Below are 19674 nucleotides of genomic sequence, written 5' to 3'. Positions count from 1 at the left end.
GTGGGGGTGGGGGTTGTAATGCCATCAACAGGAGACTATTAGACCAGGCTAAGAGGTTTGAAAATCTCACTTATCTGCTTGGGCACACGAGAGAAAAGTACTGAATGACACTTCCTCCTGAGGGCAGTCCGCAGACTCTTTTTAAATGTGGTCTTAACATTAGTGAGAATTTCTCAATCTGTTTTGGATTGGTTTCTAAAGCAAATGCTGGTTTAAAAAGGTGCAAAGACTGAAGGGCAGCATATGCTATGCTGAGGTCATCCTGCATTTTATCCAGAACTAAAATTGAATTTAGGATCTTGGCAGAGAACAAACATTTGCATTGGAAACTGGTTAATTTATGTGCTATTGCCCTGCTAGGCCTAAAGTAACAAACCCCTCATTGTGTGCCTCCTGCCCCCCAACCTAATAAACTGCCTCTAAATAGCCTCCTTTCATTGGAAATCTGCTCCACCTACATTTGTGCTGAATGTTGGTTTTAAATGTTTAGCACTCTAAAATTTTCCGCATTTAGTGTATCCCCCTAGGGTATGGGCTGACAGAAGTATGTATACAGGCCCCCACTGTTGACTAGAATACTGCAGGTGGCAATTACAGCATTTTGTACCAGTTTTCAGCTACATAATTAAAATAATTTCCAGAACAGTTGTCAGAAGGTTCAAAATTACAGCTCCTCCATCCAAGAGTTATGATGTTGAGCTTTCACAGAAAACTGTTCATGATAAAACGTGTTACTTTTTAAAAGCCACCTAAAGATTTCTTAAAATTAGTACTAACTTCAGTATATAATCATGGTTCTACCTGTGTTAACATTCTCTCTCCTTTACATATCCATTTCATATTAAGAAATATGGTTATGGCTTTGATTGGATTACTCTGCAGCTCATTTTGCATGTTATTCCACAGACTTTGAAGAAAATATTATTTAGTTACATGATTTTGAACACACAAAAAATTCAATGAGTTCTGCTTGAAACCTAATAGTTTTAAAGCAGAGAAGTTGTATACATATATGTATACAATAAGCAAAATGTTCTAATAAATCAAAAATTATCTCCATTAATATAGGCTAATACAAAAACACCTACCAGAAAATCCTACCCATAAGGTTCAGGCAGTAAGAACAAGATTGTCTAATATCATGCTCTAGATTTCCTCTATTTCCTACATGGCACTATATTACCTATTTTCTAAACATTAACTACAGCAATCATTAAGAAACATGGTTTAATGTACAGAAGTATCGCCTGGGCAAATGTCGACTGTCCTTCAACAATGCATGTGTGCTATCTATTCTAGTCTAGATCATATATATTTTGGAATAAAATTTCAGATTTACTCTTTCACTAACATAGAAGTTGCATTTCACCATGGTATCTGAAAACCTACAAGAAATCTGAACATAAATCACAATGTCAGGCAGAGAAAATTCAGTTTCTATTAAAACAAACTGAACTCAGATAATGGAATTGAATCTTGACCTTCTGAGAAGGTTCAGATAACTTGGATTTTCTTTTAGCTAAAGAAATCCCGAGAGACATTTGGAAAGAAGCTTCCTTCTTCATTCATGTTTCAGATGCATACAAACAGTGTTAAGGGAAAGAGACTACATACTTATCTCGTGGAAACTCCCATTTTGGGTCTTCTGGCAATTCATATTCTGAGACTCCTGCCAGCATTGGGGCATCGGCAGTAGAGGAGAGACGGGTAGTTATCCTCACCAGAGGCGTGTTGGAATTCATGGAGGAGCTTGAGTCGGCTGACACCTGTTATTGCAATACAAGATGCAGAAAAAAAGGCAGAGATGTAATCTTCATCCAATATCTGAAAACAGCAGTACATGATAACCAAGCCAGCTAATATCAGTGGTATTAGGAAAAAGAGTGGCTGAAACCACGATCTTCTAGTGTACTATTCTAATATGTTTACTCCCCCTTAAGCACAATACTGATTCCAGGTAAATTGCCGATAAGGCTGTAGGTCTGTCCCATTGGCTGAAAACCATAGAAGAAATAAAGTTTTAAATACATTCACTCAGAAGTGAATTTACACAAACTTTTCTCTCTTTTAATTTATCAAATTCAGGGGTTTTTTTTATCACTTTATTTATATCATCCAACCTCAGATACCTAAGCAAGCAGCTTGTGCCACAATCAGAGGTCACCAACAAACTCTTTAAGACATCCTGCAGAGCAGGATTTTAAGAGCTTCTACTGAGTATTTAGGAAGCTTCACCAGGAAACTCAGGCACCTAAACTTTACCTCCTCATATCTCCTTCCATTCATTTCTAGTTGCCCTTGTCATCATTTCTTTTCCTAAATCAGTGCACAAACTCCATATTTTTCTAAGACTAACAGTTAATTGATTTTTTTTTCCAAATTTTAATTGAAAAACAGCATTTTTTGCAAAGGCTCCCACTTTTTTTCATCAATGTCAGTGAATCCAGGTCTCACATATGTTCACTGTGTAGGAAATATAGGGTCCTCTCACATATTTTTTAAATGTTTAATATCAAAAGTATCAAAAAGCCATCACATTAGTTTGGGGATACTTTAGAAAAAAAAGTATTCCATTACCTATACTGTTAATTAAAGATTCTAAATGCAATGTGGAAGAGCGTTCACAAAAATCATTTCATTTCCTCTATTTCAAATCTTTGGAATAGGATTTCTCATCAGCCTCCACACCAGTACGTTTTCCTTAGAACTTCAAAGGTATTTAATGACAATTGCTACGAAAAAAGAGGCACCAGCTATCACAACCATACCAAAAAAATCGTTTTGGTATAAATGGTATATTGTCCATAAGGCACTTTCCTCAAACCTGCAACCAGCAATCTCAGTGTTTCAAGGGAATATGAAGACAAAACAAAGAAGCTTTTATTGCCACTCTGCTCATTCCTTTAAGTGGGAATCCTCCTTCTCTCTTCAGGCCATGACAGCCTTTGTGCCAAGCCTGTATCAGGTGGCCTGGGCAGCCTGAAGGTCCTCTTGCAATGCTGTCCCCAGTACGAGTCCTCATATCAGTTGGCAGGAGGTCCTTGTCAGCTAGGATGGCTTGGACCCTTCCCAAAGTTGCAGTCTAGACCCTCAGTATAACTAGCGCTTTTGATCTTTGTCTGTATCACCTGTAGTCAACTCTGACACCAGGATTGCTTATGAAAAGTGTTACCAGGCTACATATTCTTTCACATTTGTTCCATAGGTCAGTCTTATAACTAGGTACAAAAAAGCAATTATAAACACACATCCTAACAGCAAAGAGCAAATCAGAGATACACAGTGATATGAATGCAAAATCCTCTTGTCTCTGTGACATCAGATAAGTACAACTTAGTGCTTCTGTATATTAAGTCCAAATAACAATTAGAGTGTCACTAAATTACTTTAGCTTCCCAGGATGGGGCTGGAAGGCTTTTACAACCATGTCATGCTCTTACACCACGTATTTTGATATAACAAGGGTAAGGTTCTCAAATAAATTTTTCATCATGACCTTGACAAACTGTTTTGGTTCAGAGGTCTTTTTGCAGGTAAACATACTCAAGTTTTTAACATGACATCAAATGCATTTGGCTTCTTGACACATTTTTCTAAGACCAGACTAAGACTGGAAAGAGATTTTATATGGAAGAACGTGTTAAGGACTGCTTTCAAAATATTAAACTTGGTAACCAGTTTTGCAGCTGAATGACAGACCTTCCCTGATATCAGGAACTCTCACCTTCTGCATGTGAGATATGAGTCTATGGTACAAGTGAGTATAACTGCTCAGATAAGGCTAACCATTCAAATAAGAAAGATGGACCACCTTCACCCTCATCCGTCCCACCATTGTCATAGTCAGCATTTATTTTCAGGGAATTTAAGTACCAGGCACAATGAAGATGATAAACATGGTGACCGCTTGGGACACATGTAGAAAACTGCTATTAATACAGACTGTGTAACTCTAAATAAAGCAGTAAACGAATATTGAACAGAGTCCTGAGAGGGAGATGCTGCTCTGCCCAGTCTACAGAGGGGAACATACCTGCTGAAGCTGAAGCACTCACTCAGAGCTGCATGGCAAGTCAGCCTGAGAACCAGGGCTGGAATTAGACTTTTACTTATTTTTTCCTCGTTTTAATGACTTCACTATGTTTTTAAAATGGCACTTCATGAAAGGAACCAGCTCTATACTAAGAAATGTACAAATCTCAATAAGCAATGTGGCAACTCCTCTGTCCCTCATGACTTCCCCTGAAGTTCACTTTTCTGTTATATCTGGTTTCCACTTTTTCATCTCTCCTATAGCAACCTACTATTAATATTCTACCATCACTTCCTCCATATTTCCAGAATCCACCCACTCCTCCCCAGCTATTTTACCAAAATCCTTATCGAGGGCCTATTAAAAAAAAAAAAAAAAACACACAACAAAAAAAACCTTTACCCTTCACTTTCTTGCCTTCCAAACTCCTGGCTCAGGCTTCCCCATCTGCCGTAAATGCCATCTCAAAGCATCGTTATTGCTGAACACTCAAAACACATGCAGCTGTTTTTCAACTCTATTTATATCTCTCTTATTGTCTTCCTAGACCCCTTTTGCATCCAAGTAAGTTCTTTGTCCTCAGTTTCCCAGACCTACAGTGTTTAGCCTGTTTCTTATTGCCAATCACCTTTCATTCCCTCTCCTGTTCAGCCATATTTCCCTGCTAATATCACTTCAGCTTCATCCATTTGTTTTCTTTGTTTATATACTGCTTTGGGCTGAACAACTTTTGCTGAATGTAGCACATTATCTTTAAATTTCCCTTTAAACCTTCTAGTGTGCCACTACCTCTTTGAAAAATCAGTAGTAATGTTTCTGTCTTTCCAAAACAAGGGGTAGGTCCCGTTGGGAAAATCCTTGTCACAGTGAAGTCCACAGCACAGCTCACCTGGATTTCAGCAGAGGCGAGATAGCAACCTCTGCTCTGTACAGGAGCATTGCAGGTTTACAGATGTCTGTTTGCCATTGCAAGCTGCAGTTCATCACAGCGTCAGGAGAAATTTGTGCAGGACACTTTCAGATAGCTGCAGCTTAAAATTGCATAGAAATTGGTGTACTCCAGCCAAATGTGAGTACTACTGGTTTCTTAGCATATTCCAGAACTGATGTTTAAGGAGGTACAACACCTCTTGTTCATTTTGGGTAGCACCTTCACAGTTGAAAACAATTTACATTAAAAGCTAAATTCCACAAGTAAAAAGCCAATGACCTCCAGTTTGCATTGTCATCGTAGCTATTGTTTCCATGGGACAGCACAGCAAAGGCCTGGAAGTGAAGCTGCAACCTTAGATGATATCCTTCATGTATCAGAAATAGCCCGAAACGTTCTGGGGTCTTTTTTCATTAATTCAATATCATTATTAGAGACTGTTCAAATCTCTGCAAAAGCTTCATCTTTTTACTAGCTCTTAAACTTTGAATTCAGCAATCTTATGACAGTTAAAACCTGTAAATGTAAACTTGCAATAAACTGAAATACACCTGTGGTATACTTCAAACACAGAAGTTAAATAATAATAAAACAGATGAAAGACATTGCCAATTTCTCTTTTAACATAATTGAACATGTTTACTTCACACAATAACTGGCTGACTGGCTGGAGATGCTGTAGGTAATTAAGGTGCATTAACTTGGATGTGAATGATGACAGAAATGCAGAGGGACCGCTCAGTGTCTGTGACAAGAAAAGGAATGGACGGCACTCCCAGGGAATAGTCTTCTGATTGATTAACTGGAGCAGTGCAAGGAGTTATAGGAGCTAAAGGGCCATAAAAATCTGCTCCAGAAAAGACTAGGCCAGCCCAGGCTGGCCTGTGGTTGGAGGAGACTTTTAAATGGCCTTTCCCCTTTTCTGCAACAGTAAAGAATTAACTTTTGAACTCGTGCCTCAAAAATCTTTTTTTCACTGGTTTAGAGTGCACTATAAAACAATGAAGAAAATTCTACATATGCAAAGGTCAGTAGACTTGGTCAACTTTAATCTATATAATCTGTATGCATTTATGTAACAGTAGGTAGAAAACTTTTTTCCAGATTTCTCCTTTCACCTTTTCATCTGCAGCACTGCTCTCCAACCCATTAAAATTATGGGTTCAAGAACCAGTTACGCTCCTGCGATGAACCCAGCATTGCAGAGTGCAGAGCTTCTTTCTCACTTGTTTCACGTATGCAAATGCTCTTTTTGGTTTCAGTTATGCAAAGAGTCAAGGTACATAGGAAACAGGTATCATAAAGGCCGTACTGCGTTTCAGGAGGAAAGTCCATTCCCTCCAAACGTCATGCACTAGTGCAATGACATCACCATTTTAACTGCGTTTGTTCTTTGGCCAACACACTGTATTTAATCAGCTTTGAGATAATGCTTTACAAGTTTTATGTGACAACTTCTAAGCAGCGGAACATTTAAAACTTAAATGAATCTTTGCTGGAATCTTTAAATGCCATGTGGCAAAATCAGCTGCAGAACAGCATGTAATTGTCTGTAATTGATTATGAAGGGTGTTTTCCTTCACTTATGATTTATACCACATCCTGAAGCTTAGATCTGTCACTTCTGGCACTCATGCTGTGAGATTTTAGCAGCCATTCAGTGATTTCCTATAATTGTCAGTCTTTTTGAAGGCTGTGCTATAAAAGTTGATTTGAAGTCATATGCATATATCTATATAAATATAATTAGTAAGTAATGCAATCATTTGTGAATGAAATGAGCATTTGTGAAATGCTCAGTGATGACAAGTATTTGTACTTGACTTTGACTGCACAAGTCACAAGAGATGGAAGTTTCTATATGCACTAGAGTATCAATATCTTTCTTTTGGCTTGTTTTATTTTTAATTCATCTATTAAAAGTCAAGAAAAATTAAGTTCCACAAAATGCATAACCTACTGACACCTGCCCTTTAACTTTTGGCTCAATGAACCTGTCACATGAGGCTTGTACTGCAGCTGGTGTTGTAATGTTCAATCCTGTAAATACCGCTGCTTCCCACTCTCTTGTGAACTGGTACTTCTGTACAGAACATGGCTAATACCAACGGAGCACGGCATCTCTCTGCTTTTATATAAAGAAGAGTAACTGCTTGCTGGGTTTTCCTGCAAGGAGTTTCTACTTCTAAAATCAAGTACCAGATCCCAGTGAGGCTGAGGACTGTAGGGGGAGGGAACAGATCATTCTTGACTTCATCGTGACCCTTCCTATGAATGTGAAAAGAACCGCATTTCGGCAGGAAAAAAATGCCTGCACGTGGGGAATGATAAAATTCTGTAGTAGCTCAGACTAAATAGTCAGTGTATGAGAATCCAGGCCTGCAAACTAAACCATACGTTACTCAGCAAGACTCTTATTCCACTTAGACAAGATGGCATCACAGTCATGCAAATGCCTTTTCTTGCGACAGTATTATTTTCATATCCAGATCCTTAGGGAACTTGACCTAAGAGCTGAGCGCTTCGAAAACAATATCAAGAATCCCCCAATATATGGTCTCATTTCACTGGAATCCCAGCAAATTAGGCTAACTTGACCTTGGTTCTCTGCCGAGCTCACACAATCTACCTGTCACGAGCATTTCCCCTGCTCATTCTCACTTACCGTCTCTACAGCTCGGCCACTGTTTTCTATCCCTCCCCCACGCAGCACAGCACAAAGGCAAAGGAGCATGTTCTACCTTCTGCACCTTTGCAATGAATAGATAAATAGGGGCTTAGTGACAAATCTCTGCAAGGCTTTGAAAACAATTCTCTGAAATACAAATAAACCAAAACACTAAAGCAATCCTGGTGGCACAATGAAACAAACCAATTTGAATAATCCAGGAACACAAACCCATTAAATAAATTGCCTTCCGGACTTGTGCGAAGTGGGAAGAAATATTCCCACTTTTAAAAGCAAAATGACATTTTTGCTCAGTAAATCTAGAAAAACAAAACAAAACTGATAAAAACTGATCTGACAAGCATGTTATAAGACAGAGATTTTTTCTCTGTGAAAACAATGGCTTTGGAGAAGTTCCATATTGCATCATTTAATGATAAATAACTAAACTGAGGGCAGTGGTTGGCACTGAAGTCACACGCAGTGAAATAACACCATCCCCTCAAGGAACCATTTCCAACTGACACAACTGAGCTCACGCCAAAACCTAGGAATTAGGATAACAAAGATGGACAGGTTTCTTCAGTATTTTTTCTGGCATCAACTCAGCTTTGGGCCATTAAGATGCTTTTAAATTCAGGCAAAAATCTAATAAATATCTTTTATCTAAGCAGTTAATATGTGCATCTCTCTCCCTCTCTTTTTCTCCCTCTCTGTTTAAGTATACAATATTTGAAAAGTCTTCCTTGTCCAGAAGGCTACATACAGAATTGCAGACATAGAGATATGTGTAAATTGAGCTGAGGGCTTCTCATAAGTCCTTCTGATATACTCAAAGGCAACTCTCCTTCCCAGTAATTTTCAAGCAAATGAAAACACTGTGTAAAAATACAAAAACCAGAAAGTGGGGGGAAAAAAGTCATACAAAATAAGGATTAGCATTTTTTGTTCATAAAATATACCAAATATTTTTGAGATCTGACAAAGTTCATGCCCTCCACCTCAAGATTTTATAAAAACTGCAGCTTAGAGGAAGACGGCTAAAGCATTACTAAAGTGATTTCTCTGTAGCATTTCTAACCAAGAAGAATCAGAAACCCAAAAGAAAAAAGTAATATTGCTTGAAATCCCAAGACCTAGTCCCACCCTAACTCTGTGCAAATGTGCATCTAACCTTTCAAACCCTTACCTACACTGAAGAACTATTTTTAAGGTACATGTATTACTATGATTGTTACAATATTCTGGACAGGCTGTAAAAACAATCTGCAGAAATTCTGCATAAAGTATTAATGCTGCAGAAGGACCTGAACTAAACCCTCAGATCCAAACTCCCCTGACCAAAGTCTGGATTCAGATTCTGCAGATGGTCCCTATTTTTTATAACAAGGTGAACCAAAGCCTCAAATTCAGACTCCCCAAATCCTGTAGTGCTGGAAATCTGGGTGTGGATTTTGTGGGTTTAGATGTCTATTCTGAAGACCTATTGCAAGAAAATCAAAACATATTAAACCACAGCTTCAAAGGAAACAAGTCTTTCAGGAGACGATAATATGTGGGAATCTAGGCTGTTCTGGCAAGTGATGGCCTGTGACAAAGCCAAAGGCCTGTTACTCATTCAACTGGTTTGTTGTTCGTGGTATTGCCCTCTCCAGAAACTCTCATTGCCAGCGACAAGCAATTGCAAAATATGCTTCATGCAACATTCTTTCGTGCATTTCAAATCTGACATTTGCTTTTGTTCCTCACTCAAAAACATCAGCATCTTAATCAAACTGTCTGAGATCTGATTTAGTATCTCCCCTATTTTTATTTTATTACAGTCCTTTTCTATTTTGAGGTGGTTTCTGGATGCTTGACTACGAAATTCCCTCCCCTTAGTCTTCAAAAATTCTTCCTGAAAAATACCTCTCTATATCTGGTACCTAGTTACTACAATAATAGTCACCTTAGAAACATTATAAATATACAATTATATACGATTCTGTTCCAAAGTCCACTTAAGTCAGTAAAAAATTTTCCATTGACTTCAATGAGCTGTGGGATCAGGCTCCTAAATACTTCAAATACATTTTTTTCCATCTATAGACTGCTAATACAGAACATATTCCAATTTTACATTTCTCCTCTGACATCCCCGCCCTGACCTTCTTGCCTTAAGACACACACTGGAGCGTTACAATGTACTTTCTTCCCATTCCAGTCTCCTAGGAGGCGGATTAAATCCAACCGTTATTGCAATTTGGTTTATTGCTTATTTAAGCCTCTTTCAAAGCTCTCATCAGAAGGACTTGCTGGCTTAGAGTTTTGGTAAAAGTTTTTTAAACTCTTTATCTACTTTCTGTTACCTGTCTGCGCAGAGGGATTCGCTTAGTCAGCTTATGGACGGCAGGCTGGCTGCTGAAATCGGGCTTCTTGGTGGTGTTCTTCATTCGACACAGGATGACTGTCAGCACCATGCAGGCAATTAAGAAGACCCCTATGCAGTAAATTGCTATTTCCAGGTAGTCTGGAGATGCCGGATACTCTTTTTCTTTTTCAGGAGCTGGATTGTAAGTTTTTAGGAGGGAACAGTCATGCCACAGAGTTAGCACACAGTACAAGTAATGTTTCAGTACAGTGCTTGGAACAACATGAAATGCTAAAACAATAAGTAATTCTTGCAGTGCCTTTGTGACATATGGACTACTGCAGATACTTAGGTCTGACAGTAATTCTTCTTTCCAGATCACTGCTTTAATTTTTCAATTTGCCATTGTGTGCGTGTGTGCATGTGTGTTTGTGCACATACATATACACACATAAACATGTGTCTGCTTGCTTAGGTAAATATGTATACATAGTAATATTGTGTGTTCAAATATAATTTTAGGGAAAATAAGGACTAAAGTGTTCAAACTAGGTTCAGGTTCATCTGTTGGTCAAGTCAAACTCCAAATAATTTTCAAAAGCATTGTAATTCCTTTTAACCACATAGAGACACATTTAAAGATAAAATACTCAATTAGGCAGCCTAAAAGAAAAGTCTCTAAACTCATAAATAGAAGTTTGGGCTTGAGTCTGCATTGCTTGTGTATCCAAATTTCCACTGGATCTTGAAATACAGAAGAAAGGCAGGACGGATCGGTCCCTCATTGTGCTGCTAAATTCAGGCTGGGGGTTTCAAGAGTGTTTCACGGATCTGGCCGCCCAGCTCCGTTTAACTCACTTCAGTTCATGCTGGGTGCCTAACCCCCTTGAAGTTCTTTGAAGGGCCCAGCGTCATATTAAAAAGAAAAATACAAGTAAAATCTGAATTGCTAACAATACATTTTAATGAGTCCTCCCTTGTCAGCCACACTAAGACTGCATATTTTAAGTAACCTCATCAGTGGTTACTAGTTTATGAGATTAGATTTTAGTGGGAGTGGTTCTACATAGCTGTTACTCTGATTGAAACCATTTTGAAATTATCTTCAAGACAGTTATATGTGCAAACACTGTCCCTAATCCTTTATCTGGAATTCATCCCCTGGATAAACAGCATTCCATAGCAATCAGCGGTCACTCTACAAGCAATGCACATTCAAGCTGAAATTTCTTTGTGCCTCATTTCAGGCTTAAAAAATATTTCATTCAAGAAAATTGGTTAAAATATGCTGTTCAAGCACTTGAAAAATGCAAACACTGCTAGCAGAAGCAAGCTCTACACTGGTACTGTCTGCCTGCTTGGTGACAAACCACGCAGGCTTGGTGTTCACAGAAGAGTGAGATGTAATAAAGTTGTCTTGTTCGATACATGTTAATAAAGGGTAAGAAATTATCTGCAGAAAGTGGGAACGTTTTAATCACATAACACAAACCTCAGCAATATGCACATGCAGGTTTTGTACCTTTTACTTTGGATTAACAATTAATAAATGGTAAGCACAAGGTGACCCAGCAAACCTCAGGTTATTCACATTTTTCCAAAGGAACTCCCGAGGCAGCTGCATTATAGCCAACAGTTATAAATGAGAAAATTTAACTAGTGTCAGAACCAACTATGGTTACATCTTCTAACAGCTGATAACAATTTTCAGGCAATAAAGCACATTGATGTTTGTTTCTTTTAAGGACAGAAACATCATCAACCACAGTACAGCAGGACATGCTTTGCAGTAAAAGCAAATGACTACTTGTTTTCTTAGAACATGCAATGTTTAAAGATGCATGGAGCCGATTCCCAAGATATGGAATGCACTGCTTCTGTACACAATCATTTGGCATTAAAATTAGAGTTTTCATAACAGATTTGGATGATAGGAAAAAGTGAGTTTAAAAGTGAGCTTAGGCGTGATCATGGCCAAATTAGTCCTAAAACTCCCTAAGAAAATTTGAATTTTCTCTTTAGCAAACAGTTTACAATGATTAATGTGCTGACTTTCAGTTATCTCTTTAAGTGCTAAGGAAGTACACTTCCTTAGCATTTCCGATGAACATTCGACAAGATGTAAAACATTTAAATTAAGTACAATAGCCATGCCACTTGCTTCAGTTTTTGATTTATTTTTTTGTAGTTGCATTCAAGAATATATGGCATTTGTTGGCTTGAGACAACTGTGTTTTAAAAAAATAATCATTGTAAAAAACGTTGAAGAAGCCAAAAATCATTTTCTCTGAGACAGAAGCTGTGCTAACCCTGCAGCAATCAACAAGGAAAAAAAGAGGAAAAACCACTGAAAGAGAGCAGTGTATACCTGGCAGAACTGTCAACCATGCAGTGTGAAAGGATATCCCAATAGAATTACCCGCCAAGCATGTATACTCCCCAGCATCCTCAAAAGTTACATTCCGTATATAGAGAACCTCAATTTCTTTGTCCGTGGTGTTAACACCGGCAGCCTAAAAAAAAAAAGGGAAGCAAGAGAAAAAGCTAGACATTGAGAGAATCCTTGTGGATAGGGAGATGGAGCCACAGGGCTTTGCACTTTGTAAAGACAGAGGTGTACAGATGCAAAGCTCCTTCCCCATCCACAATCCCTCATCCAAAAGCCTTTTACCAACAGGTCCCAGCTCACCTCAGAAAGTAATCAACACCCTTCACCAGACTTAAACTCACCACCTAAACATGCATGCAATCAAATGACATGGAAAAATTAACCCACAAAGCTTTTTTTCTTCTTTTTTAATAAAAGAATGTTGAAAGAAAAACAAAGAGGAAACAAAGTAGGACAGAATGTGGTATCCTTCACATGTAGTTACCTGTTTAAGAGAAAAGAATTTACTACAAAAATATATTCTGAAAGTGTGAAATAAAACAGCAAATTCTGCTCCAAAAGACACAACTTAGTAGCTGTCTTAAGCAGTCTACAGTCCTTCCATCATCCACTGCACTACACTTAAATACTCTATATTGTGCAGTCTTGCCAAATCTCACAGTTTAATCAGAAGTCTGGTAATATTTGGTGGCTTGCTTAGAAGAACAGTGGAGAGAGTCACATTGCTAGGAAGGAATCCGAGCTCTTGTTTAAAAAAGATCATTTGTGGTTATCACAGATGTGGAGAAAAGCTGGACCCCAGAGGTTCAAAAATGAGGAGATGGAAAAAATATATTTTTCTCAATCTTAAAATACTAAAAAAAAAAAAATCTGGAAGTTTTTTTCTGGCCTTCTTCAAGACTTGCTAAATCTCTGGCTTGACAAGTCATAGTGCAGCAAACCAATCACTGTATCACTGATTATCCAAACTTTTACAAAAGAGTAAATTTAAGAGCCTTTTAGACCTGAAACTTTCCAGCTGTCCCAAGACAGGCACAACAGGGCATGAGCATCAAGTACTCTATGATGGAGATTTAGGGAAATTATTTTAAATGGAGAGAGTTTTATTGCTTTTGTCTCTGTTCCATTCAAAAACATTACTTTGAAATACATGATGAGGGAATAAGCATACTTGTACCAGACCACTCTAAACCAGCTTAGTTCTCAGTTGTACTCACATCATTGCCAGTCTTTAGTGTTATTATGGACTTTTACCCACAATAACAGGTGAATACAGTGGGGAAAAACTTCCACCTTGCATAGTTGCAGGTGATGTAGGAAGCTTTAATTTACCAAATTGACCAGTGGGTACTTATATGAAGATTTCACATATGTAAGTGTGTATATATACATATATACATATATATGTGTGTGTAAAAAATAAATATATACACTAATTAGATCTTAATTATGTTATTCAATGAATACCCTATATGTGAATTGCGAAGTATGCAGAATTAACAACAAACCTGAACATAAACACACACACAGACACCAAATACAAGAGAGAATAAAGATCAACATCAGAAAACACTGTTTATGGCACGCAAAGAATATTGTGGGAATTTTTCCATGGCTGCTGGTGTAATACCAGTTGCATCACCAAAGGAGGATTACAAATATACCACAAGGCCAAAGAGTTATCCTACAAGCTGCCTGCAGTCTCCCAAAGCACCATTTTTTCCAGCTTCTACATCCAGCTTGCTTTAAAAAACATTGTTACCTTGTATACTTGGCAGAACAGAGAGCCAGGCAGACTGGTTGGCCTCCCCTATATAATTGGAGACCTTACAAATATATTCTCCAGCGTCCGCCTCTGTCACATTGTACAGTGTCAGCACTTCAGCATTGGAACTATTTATCCCCGAATGCTAGAATAGACCAATAACATAGGAGAACAATGTAACTGCTGCCCAAAATGGACATCAATCTGTCTATGGTCCCACCACCAACACGTCATAAGAATATGTCTTCCACTTCATGCAAGTATCAGTGTCAAAACATTGAGGGTTTTTCTTTCTTTTTTTTTTTTTTAAATCAGAAGCATCACATGAGAAGATAGAAAACAATGGAGAGGGGAAGAAGCATCCGAACAGGTAAATTGGCTGTGTGGAACGATATGGTATAGCGCTGGCTGTCCTGACCACCAGCGCCCTGGAGTTTGGCAACACCAACCAACTTGGAAAACTTCACGGTGGAGAATTTCCTTGAACGAGCTTGCTTAGAACGCCTGTCAGTAAGAATAACCTGGTGCAACTGATATGCCACATCAAGTTGGTGAAAAATGGACAGACATCTTCGCAGGTGCAGCATCCAGAAAACCCAGTCCTGCCAACAAGCTTTTGGCAGCAGGCGTTACATTACTGAATGGCCTTTGAAATAGAGAGGCTGAAGAAATGTGAGAGAAATGGAGTAGATTCTCCTGGGTATGTTTTGGACATGCCCTACCAATACATGTCAATGATGTCCTTTAAGGCGACTTTTTTTTTTGAATAAATCATGCTTGAAACAGTTACAGATACATGATTTCATGGAAGCATAGAATAGCAAAAGAGTGTCTATGAGCTGCACAATTAGCATTTAGACTACCAAATGTTTGCCTGACATATTATTTCATTTGTAACATAAACACTTCCATTTTCAAAAGAAGTCCTGATCTCAAAATTCTTGGATTTACATCAAATAAATTCAACGCTTCAAAGAAGCCATCACCAGCATCAGCATCTGTAAGGCCTCACCTTTAAAACCTGAAGATATGGCAATCCATCTGGTCCGTATTTACTGCCATTCTTCTCTACATGTTTTATCCACTGAATATGAGGTTGAGCATCACTGTAGACTTTGCAGACAAACTCGACATCACCCCCAACTACTGCGGAGGCATTTGCTGGGAGACCAGCTTGGAGGATAGGTCTGTGTGGTGATCGCTCTGTTGAGATGGGGAGGGTGAGCGAGAAGGAGGGAGAGAGGGTGAGAGAGAGAGAAATAAAGATGCATAAATAAGCTGAGCTGCCAAGAAAACTGTAAGTGAACTCGAGCCAAAAAGCCCTGTAAGCCTGTTGGCTGACTTCTCCGAAATAACACTGCAGCCAAAATGTATAACAAAAACTACAGTTCAAAGGAGATGACTTGAGCACTACACTTGTAATATGAAGAATAGCTATTTGGGGGCAGGGGAGAAAGCCTGCCTAAAAACTTTAAGCATTTTTCATAGTTCAATCACTTAAGAATTACAGAAAATATATATATTTTTTAAAGTGTTCATTGTAATAAGTACCTCTGACTTTCGAAATATTCTAATTGGGCTAAATCGCCCCAAATTGGAAAGAAAGATTAATCAGTTTTTAAAATGAATTAATAATGTATCAAAACAAACCCAAAGGATTTTCTCATAACTAGCAGCAGAAGCATCGGCACTAAAATTCCTTATGCAGGACACACACCAGACGGCTTTTCAAAATGCTCTGATCATTATTACTAAATTAGCTGTTCTCTACTATTACCTAGCCACAGCAACAGAAATACCAGTTTGTTCTTATTCTAAGCGCAATGCAAGGAAACACTGAGGTCTCTGAGAAACCACAGCACATTTAATGTGACCTGATAAGGCTTTTAAGTCTGTAGACTTGACTAAGTATTTATTAAACGTTAGTGCTCAAGCTTATGATACTGAACATACAAAGTGTATCCTGTGTCATCTGGGTATCCAGAGAGCCACTACAGTCAGTGCTCCCAGCCCAATTTCGTGGATATGATAACACAGTCTTTGGGCAAAATATCAGCTGTGTGCGCTGAAATCGATGGGAACCTTGTCCTCAGCTATGACAGCGCTGTAGCTTTACACCACACTCACAGAGCCTGATCTAAAAGTTGCTAAAATCTTATGAATGGTGAGCAGAGCATGATCTCAGGTCCCGAGTTGCCAGGGCCTCCAACAGCCGTCTTCTGCTGGACAACAAAAGTGGGCAAAGCATAAATACATTTCACCTGAACATCACCTAAGAGAAAGACCTCAAAATGACAACCAAGTAATCAACATCTCTTCATTATCCACTGAGCCGGATGGACAATGCCACCGTCCCCAAAAGCCTTCAGAGAGCTGCCGCTCTCTTAATCTATCTGGGAACTCACCACCTCCTTCACGAAAACTTAACTCTGCCCTTCCCTTACAGAGGAACAACAGCTTTTCTTATGGACATCTGCATATCAGAAACAACCATGTCACTTGGATGCTCTCATATATGTCTCAGATGATAAGAATTCAAAGTTATTGCTGAAGAATTAAAGTTAATGCTAAGGGAAAGGTCCATTGCTAATTTCCTGCCAGAGCTGTCCATTCTCCTCTGCTCCAAGAATTCTTTCAAAGGTAAGCAAAAAACAGTGGACCTAAATATTTATTATTAGAGGCAACATACTGTAAAAGCTTGGACATTATGAGCCAAATCAACTGAATTTCAAATCAAGTGTTCCTTCTTAAATATACTAGTTTCCAATAAACTGTTTCACAAGCAAACATTGCGAGTGTAATAGCAAATAATGATGCCCATGGAACAATGGGATCTTTCATACAGTCCAATATATTTGGCATGCGGCAAACATCTACTGGGAATTTATTCACTGAGGCAACGCTGGCAGCATACTACAAAGCAGCAGTCTTATTTTACTTGTGGCAAAAGTGCATTTGTGTAGCAGTTATTAAATTATTCCATGGCTATGTATGTCCTTTTCAAAGATCTAGGAACAGTTTAATATTTTTTAATTTTTAAATTACAGCAGAACATCTAAATTACTATTTTATAGTTCTGGAGAGAACTTTTAAAGTTTCTCACCTTATACTAAATAAGCTCTAATTCCATCTCTCTCACTCCTTCATTTGGGTACAAAAACAGCAAGCAAAATCTCTCTTTAATAGAAACCTTACACCATCTTCCAAAACTTATTACAGCTGCCTTCAGTATAAAATGAAACCTTAGAGAATGTTATTCAAAATGTTTTTTAGAAGTCAGTAGGCCTCATGTTTCATTTCTCCACATCAGGGTTTGATTTCCTTTGTGACCTTACTCTCTGCCCTTAAACAAACCAGAGAATGAGGCCTGAAACATCTTGGAAAAGTTCCTACTATGCCAGCATCAACACACAAAATGTGTTTAGTTTATCCCGATAGCCATCAATGATTTAATCTTTTATTGATGTCTGTCAAACCTTTCCTCTACCAAAAAAGAAAAGGCCAAGTAAAGAAGTAAAAGCAAAGTTCTTACGCTCTTGGCCCCAACTTCCTTAAAGAACTAAATAAAGTGTGTGTGTATGTGTGTGTGTATACAAATATAGAAAAAATATAAATATAAATATATAAGTAAGATAATCATGAAATTTCTTCTCTAAGGGTCAGTGTGCTAAAAACAAACATTAGTTACCCTCCAACATACAGAGAAATGATCAGTATTCATTCAGCTCGTCCACTTCAGCAGAAGAGAGTACTCCTAGGCCCATACAGGCAAACAACACAGAAGTAGAACATCCCATCTTGATGCAAATTCAGCAGGGCTTCATGACAAACCTGCAGTCCCAGGGCCACAGGAAATAAATTCAATATTGGGGAAAATAATAAAGGATGGAGAAACTTGCCCTAATTAAATATGACCAAGAAGCATAGTTCAGTACAATATTTCTTGGAAACAGTCATTTCAAGATGTTATCCTGGCTTCACTATTTCTCTGCAAACTACATATTTAAGGACTTCGCTTAAGTATAGGTGCATTCACAAACTGTGTCCATAAATCTCACATCAATATTGGTGTTTAAATAACAAGCCTTACATTTGTAAGCAGCTATCATCACCCAAACAACTGGCTCCACAAACATTAGTTGGAAATTATATTTTCTTTTTTTATGAAAGACTGGCAAACGAGTCAAAGCTGTCTTCAAAAAATACCTTAAAAGTTGGTGAAATTAACTTCACCATGAACAGCCTTTCTGAAAAGCATTTAAGAATATGCATTTGCCTTGTATAACTTAACAACTATAATCAGGACCATCACTAAACTATAGTGACCATATATGTCTTTAGTTATTTCACTCAGACAGCAATATTTTGATAGGAAACAACTTGGGAACTGAGCTTGTAACTCTGCAACCCTACTGATTTCAATATTGCCCTTCACTGATTCACACCGAGCTGAATCAGACCCCTGAGAAATAAAGCTTTGCTAATTGACCACTGAAATTTTACAGTGTTCCCCTCTCACTGCTAACACATGTTTTCAAAAAGAAGTCAGCAGTATGTGCTATAATATAGAAAATCGCCCCATAGATAAGACATCATAATGTCTTCAAGCCTACTAACACTACATCATAAAAGACCAGAAAAAGTAGGAGGTACTAATTTTATTCCCATAAATATTAGTTACTTGGTGAGCTAAACACAGATCTAAAAGCTATTTCATAGATATGCCCTGATTTCTTAAACAAAGACTTTCTTAGTCTAACTGATATTTAACGGATTTTTAAAAGTAAAGTATAGTTTCTGTATATTGATTTGAAAGTAGCTGAGCCAAAAATCAATAAATATGTATAAATCTCAGTATATTAAATTTCATTTTTATTCTAGTTCTTCCCAGTGTCTATCTTTATAACATTTTATAGTAAGAAAACATGCTTGATGCTCTGTATGTAGGAAGAGCTGGAACCGGCCTTAAAAAGCAGGCACCAGCCTGCTCTCTCATCCAATTTGCAGCTTAGATACAACCAAGAACACCTCCTTTTGAAGGGTGAATTATTTACAAAAGGCAGAACCACAGTGATTGCTCATGTGAGGAGCATCATATTCAAGGCTACAAATACATAAACTATGCACCATTATAAAGATTCTCAGGGCTTGAGCTCCCCCCTCCCCCAAATTTCTGCTTGCCTATCTATAGACAAACAGACTCACTATTTGAAAAGAAGACCAATAAACAGAAATGGCCAATGGCTTGGAAGAACCTGTCATTTAACCTGTTAATGTTAAATCCTTGGGACAGAATACCTTCCTCTAAGAAAAAAAGCTGTGAAGAATCCAAGAAAGCTGGAAAATTCCAGGAGCCTGATCTCACCAAGTTTCCTAAAAACTGGCACTATTGCAGGAATTGCCCAGGAATCTTCCAGCCCCGCAGAACATCTGGAGATGCGTGGGAGCTCATCCTGCCACAAATGATGGAGGGATAAGTGAATGGAAGAACGATCCTGGAGATGACTGTACTGGAGCTTGTCCATTTCACAAGGAGAT

At 38.2% G+C, this 19674-nt stretch overlaps 1 protein-coding gene across 3 annotated transcripts in view; it reads right to left on the bottom strand.

The window, feature by feature from the left end:
* The window catches only part of FGFR2 (fibroblast growth factor receptor 2), an 80977-nt gene that overhangs the window by 15389 nt on the left and 45914 nt on the right, over positions 1 to 19674 (bottom strand). For 2 of the 3 annotated variants that reach the window (XM_026064007.1, XM_026064010.1), the window contains 4 exons: positions 15149 to 15339; positions 12351 to 12495; positions 9981 to 10177; positions 1615 to 1766 (listed from right to left, as the gene is read on the bottom strand). In XM_026064007.1, coding sequence (XP_025919792.1) covers positions 1615 to 1766; positions 9981 to 10177; positions 12351 to 12495; positions 15149 to 15339 — 685 coding nt within the window. The remainder of the gene's footprint in view (positions 1 to 1614; positions 1767 to 9980; positions 10178 to 12350; positions 12496 to 15148; positions 15340 to 19674) is intronic. The other variant, XM_026064008.1, reaches the window with a different exon arrangement.

This window comes from Apteryx rowi, unplaced genomic scaffold (genome assembly GCF_003343035.1).
Source record: "Apteryx rowi isolate R43461 unplaced genomic scaffold, aptRow1 scaffold_206, whole genome shotgun sequence".
Taxonomy (NCBI): Eukaryota; Metazoa; Chordata; class Aves; order Apterygiformes; family Apterygidae; genus Apteryx; species Apteryx rowi.
The sequence above is the reverse complement of the archived record's forward strand: the minus strand, read 5'-3'. Positions and strand labels throughout refer to the sequence as shown.